Source organism: Phalangium opilio, unplaced genomic scaffold (assembly GCF_054372755.1).
Source record: "Phalangium opilio isolate 3A_F unplaced genomic scaffold, DU_Popi_V2 ptg000088l_1, whole genome shotgun sequence".
NCBI lineage: Eukaryota > Metazoa > Arthropoda > Arachnida > Opiliones > Phalangiidae > Phalangium > Phalangium opilio.
Window position 1 is genome coordinate 3,864,478 of NW_028324193.1, and position 6,019 is coordinate 3,870,496.

Here is a 6,019-nt window from a genome sequence, read left to right on the forward strand (position 1 = left end):
GCCTTACTCTTAACCGAGATACATTAAAAACCTGTAAATTTCTGATTTTACAATGTTTTTGTTTGGTGCGATGTAGACTATAGATAAATCCATCAACCCACTTTAAAGGTTTAGGAAAAACGAATGTTCAAGGTGGCAGGTGCAGGGTGTAAAACGGGTGATTTGAATTGTCAAGCTAAATAACACAAAATCGTTGAAACACCATACGTTTAACATTAATTTCCAGTTTTATATTATCGCAGTTTGGTTTCCAATTAATTTATGGGGATTTGTGTAAGAGACCACGTTGTCAATTGACTGAAATGCGATTGATTTAGTTCTTAAGAAACTTAAAAGCGATTGAAACTGACATGAAATGACAACAGCTCAATTAAGAGTATCAGCAAAACTCTTAAAAACTACGTTCAAGCTTCTTTAAATGTATTTATGTTTAATGACTAGTGGTACGGTAAAAAAGTTTTGCTATCCTACTTAAATGTTGTTAAAACGATGTCAAATAAACAAATTTCAATAAAACGTGGAATGACTAACAATGCAGATGAAATTTTCGCTATTCATTCTACTTAAAATTTACCAATGTTTCACATATTCTTCTAAACAAAATGGAATATCAAACCAATTATGACTGATATGCCATAACCCTGGCACGCTTGGGAGATACAGAACCTTATTCACAGTGTATTTGGAATAGAATAGGTTAGGTTTGGTTTTCAATGGGGTTAATTTTCCGAAAACCCAAGAAATGCCACTGCTCATGGATAAAAAGGTCAAGTCTCTAAACCTCATGGCTAGGGGGGCCGCCTAATAAAACACGCACCGGCGAATAACAAAAACACGCGTGCGGCGGCCCTCCCAGCGAGATAGTCGATTTGTCGGGTCCAATATCCAGGGGTGCTTTTCTCTATACGTGAATTCCGACTTTTCTAATCTACCTCCAACGCTCAGTAGTCCATTTTCATCTAGGAACGGGTCTAGTAGATATAGTTTCGATTCCTTCGAAATTTCTTGTCTATTCTTAAGTTTTGAGATTTCGTTTCCATAATCTCTTTTCTGTTCTTGCTGGATGACTATCCTCTCGGCTTTGTTTATTTCCTCAGCATCCAAGGGTCCCCCTTTCCACTCTTCTTTCTTCTTTGACACTCTCGCTCTGACGTTTCCAACGAATCTGTGTACCCAGGCCATTACCCGTAGTACTTTCTTTAGAGTGCTGAACTTTTCTAGGTCGAGGAGGGGTTCAGTTTCCTTTCCGCTTATACAGGCTCCTTGGTATGTATCCTTAAACGCCGGTCTAAGTTCTTCATCGCAAGCCTTTGGGTAAATTCCCGGGCTTGGATTCTCTTTAATCCAATCTTTTTCCTCCATTCTTAAAAATGGTGGCCCTTCCCACCATAACTTGAGAGTGAGAAGCTCTTCTGCTTTTCTTCCCCTCGTAGATAAATCAGCGGGGTTGTTAACCCCTCGACAGTAGTGCCAAGTAGTCGGGTCCGTTAGACTCTGGATTTCGCTTACTCTGTTGCTGACGTAGGGTAAATACTTGTTTGGTTAATGTTTGATCCATCCCAGAGCTATGGTGCTGTCCGTCCACATTGACAATTTGGGATTTTCCCTTGCAAAATCTTTCTCTAGCAAGTATTTTACTAGCCGTGCTCCTAGTAGGGCTGCCGTTAATTCTAGTTTCGGCAGTGTGATCTTCGTGGTCGTGATTTTCTTATCTTTCGAACTGGTTTTCTTCAGAGGCGCTACTCGGCTTTTAGCTGCCACTAGAGTAGTTCCGATCTTCCCTTCCGATGTCTTGTACCGTAAATACACCACAGCAGCGTATCCCTTTTCGCTTGCGTCACAAAAACAAACGAGTTCCTTGTACGGTATGGTAGAACCTTCGCTCCTTTCTTGGAAATAGTGCCTTGGGATTTCAATCTTTCCAAGGTGCGGTACTTCTTGACACCAGTTTTCAAAGATTTTTACCAATTTATCGTCTAATTGATCGTCCCAATCAACACCTCTCTGCCAAAGTTCTTGGAATAGAAATTTTCCTCGAACCGTGAAGGGTGCTAGTAGGCCCAGAGGATCGAATATCCTGGCTACTGCTTGTAAAATGAATCTTTTGGTGCATTTTTTCTCGACCAGAAATTCCAACAGACCTGTCATGTCAAATGCCAAACAATCCTTTTCTGGTTTCCATTTTATGCCTAAAATGGTTGAATCCGGATTTCTGGGGTCTGTTAGTAGGAAATCCTCTGACTTTCCCATATTTTCATGCCATTTTTCTCTTAGTTCTCTTGAATTTGTTTTCCATTTTCGCAATTTCATTCCCGCTTTGCTCATGACTTCCTTGCATCCTATTGATAAATCAAAAGCTTCTTTTACGTCATCGGCTCCAGACGCTAGATCATCTATGTACAGTCCTTCTCGAATAGCTTCGCAGATGGCATGGTTTTCATCTTGATTCTGATCTAGGTGATGCCTGATCGTCGCGGTTAAAAGGAATGGACTCGAAGTGACTCCAAAAGCAACTCGAGTTATCCGATATTCGTCGAAGGGCTGTGAAATATCTTCCGGTGATCCGTCTCTCCAAAGAAAACGCAGAGCGTCTCGATCATTAGTATTCAACGCCTTCGCTATGTCTGCAGTAAACGCTATTCGAGGCTTTCTGAACCTGACAAGAAGGTCCAAAAGCTCTGGATTCATGTTTTTCCCTGCGTGGAGACAGTCATTCAACGAGAAGTCTCCCTTGACTTTTGATGACGCGTCAAATACGACTCTGATACGCGTCGTCTCGCTAGTTCTTCTAATCACTTCTCTGTGAGGCAGGTAATAGACTGGATTTCCCGCGCTCGGATCTTCCACCACTGGTTCTATGATTCCAGATTCTAGCTGCTCTTTAATTACTTGACTGTAATCATGATGTAGAACGGGGTCGGATCGAAACTTCTTAAACAGATTTTGGGTTCTTCGGATCGCCACATTCTTGTTATCTTTCAGAGCCTCCTTGTTATTCTTCCATGGTAGACTCACTCCGTAGCGACCATTCTCAAAGTAAATCGTCTCTTCGAATTTCTTGACAATTTCCTCTTCAATCGTTTTCTCGGTTGCATTCATACCTTGCTCGCTGATGCCGATTGAATCCAATTCCCAAAACGCCTTTATTTGGTTCGATATCTTTTCGTCCATTGTGATTACATTCATGGATACCGCTTGATTTGAGACTACTACATTCGAGTTAACTGTAGTAGCGAGACCCTGAATGGTCCATCCCAGTATTGTTTCTATGGCCGCCAACCTTCCAGATAATCGCTCAACCTTGGTTGTCGCTAGAGCCCAAAACCAATCGCTTCCGATTAAGACTCCGACCTTGGCTTCCTGCCCTTTGGGTAAGTTCGTTCCTAGGTCCGCCAATTTGATTCCTTTTGTATTCAATTCTTTCAACGTTTCCTCCTTTGGTACGCTAATTGAGGCGTTGCAAATGTCAGGCACAACTAACGCTTCGATCTCTATCCGTTGGTCTAAATCCTTGACGTTTTTCAGAAGGAATTTGACTCTGTCGAACCTTTTCTCGATTCCTTCGGTGTCTTGGAACTTGTACTCCGTTAGGGTTTCTTGACCAGTCGGTTTCAGTTTTAGTTTCTGAACGATGTCTTCCCGGATGTAGGTTCTTGAACTTCCTCCATCGAAGAAACATTTCACTTGATAAGTGGGTTGATTCGGTGCAATTTCGGTTGGTGTTATTATCGCGCTCGCTGTCTGTAAAACGATAGTATTCGGTCGCCCATCTTGTTTCAATACGGAAGAACATTGAATCGCTTCTCCTGGGGTTGCCTTTTCGGTTCGCCCCGATTCTTCTTCGGTCCCGCCTTCTTGATCGCACACCGATACGTGGTGCAACCTGTCACAACGTGGACATTCCTTCTTGTTTGGGCAATACCTGGCCATGTGCTGCTTTTCGGTACAGATAAAGCATCTACCTTTACTTTTAAGTTGCGCCCGTCTTTCCGGTACTGTACTGACTCTGGTACAGTTTTCTGACAGGTGTTTAAACATCCCACAGTAACAAGATTCGGGCTTTTACTCTGAATATACCGCGAGCGAAGCAGCAGTTACTAATCCTTTGGGTTTTTCATAGCGCTGACGAAAGTTTCGTGAGATTCCCTCTTGCCTGTCCCTTGTGTGGTCACGAAAATTACCTCGTGGGGGTTCCGCAGCCGGTGCTAGGGAGAACGCTCTCTCTCTGCATTCCACTTCTTTCCTTAGAAATTTTAAAATGCGTTCTACGGTGGGCGTTTCACTGTCCATCACTCGGCTAAATTCTACTCTCAATTCCGAAGGTAAACCTTTCATCATCAGGCGCCATAGTATAGATTGGTACGTTTCCGGGCCTTGGCCCAGTCCCTCTAAACTTCTAACTTGAATTTCTACGTCATCGTGGAACCTTCTCAACCCGGCTACGTCCGATATTCTTGTAACTGGCGTTAATTCCATTAAGTTATTCATGTGCTGCGTCTTTATTTCCTCTACCTGACCGAACCGGTTTTCCAAAATTGTGACCGCTTTCGGGTAGTTTTCTTCCGTTAAGGATAGTCCCTTGATAGATTTTAACGCTAAACCTTCTAAACACCCTTTTAGATAGTTGAATTTTTCCACAGCGTTTATCTGTTCGTTTCCGTGAACCGCGGCTTCGAATCGACTCCAAAATCCCCTCCAGTTTTCAATGTCTCCATTGAATGTACCCATTGATAATTTTGGTAGCTTCACAGTACCTGTACTTTGGCGAAGACTCAAACTTGCTGTCGACCCGACTGCCGCATTCGATATTGTATCCATTGTTCTGATAGATCTTATTGCGCGCGTCTTCGCGGAAATTATTTCGGCACTAATCGCTAGATTATCTCCTTCTTCATTATCCAGTTCCGTAATTGGTGGATAATCCTCTATACACGCATTCTGTTTTTCTAACGACTCTTCCAACTTCCGGAGGATATCTAAATTTACCTCTAAATCGGTCACGTTGATGTGCGTCTCGCGAAGAATGTTCTCAATGTCCAACAAGGTATTCGAAACTTATTTTCGGGTCCTCTCCCTCTTACGCGTTAGCCGATCTAATGTATTTTGTTCCTCACTCATGATGATTATTTTCACTAACTTTTCATAAACTAACTATAACAATTTAATCCAAACTCCCGTCCCGGGTTTCGGCACCATAATATGTCACAGAATAGTTTTAAAACCTTTAGATCTCGTAGGTGAAATAATGGTTCAGTCCAAGGGTTAGCGAAAAACACAAAATTATCATGAACTTTAATGCAAAAAACGGTCACTCCGACCAACACGTCTTTACATCCCGAAAAATATATGGAAAGTTTTCTTATTGAAAAAGTACCCAAAAAACTCAAATAAAACCCCCCTTTTTTACTCCAACCTCGCTTGGTATCTTATAAGCCCCCAAGTCGAGGAATCGCCAGCAGAGGGGGCGAACCTCCAAAAATAGGAGCGGTCCATGCCGGTGGTCTAAACTTTAGCGCATTAGGAATAAATTCTCCCTATCCATGAATATTGGAACTTAAAAGCTACGTATATCAGTTCATATCAGTTCAATTTACGATTTACGTCAGTTAGGAGAAAAATATTGGCAACCTAGGCCATCGTCACCAAAGCAAACTAACAAAAACTCTTGGCAACAGAGCTGCCAGAATACAAAGTTTAAGGAAGACAAAATAGTAAAATATTGCTAGTCCATTCTTAAACAAAATTATATGTTCTTTCTGGACTGGTACAGTTTTACTACCCTCATTATAGGAAAGGCCTATTAATAATTATCTTAATGTTATTTTTATTGATGAGCTTAAGTTGTAAATTTTTTATTTGATACTTTCTTAGTAACGTTAATTAAACCTTCAATACCTTGATTTAACTTTTCATTTATAGTCCTTATTTAATTTAAGGATGATGTCAGTTTGATAGTCTTGTTAATTCAATTCCCCCTTTCCCACAGGGAGGGTCAGAAATTTAAATCACTTGGCAGAGA

General features: G+C 41.5%; 1 protein-coding gene across 1 annotated transcript; it reads right to left on the reverse strand.

Moving 5' to 3' along the window:
• Window positions 1-570: 570 nt before the first annotated feature.
• On the reverse strand, window positions 571-5,118 carry LOC149649193 (uncharacterized). Its single transcript, XM_089849454.1, has 5 exons — window positions 5,082-5,118; window positions 4,182-4,988; window positions 1,643-4,019; window positions 940-1,516; window positions 571-801 (listed from the first exon to the last, which is right to left on the reverse strand). The coding sequence occupies exons 1-5, from the start codon at window positions 5,116-5,118 to the stop codon at window positions 571-573; spliced, it is 4,029 nt and encodes a 1,342-aa protein (XP_089705580.1).
• Between the last annotated feature and the right edge of the window lie 901 nt (window positions 5,119-6,019).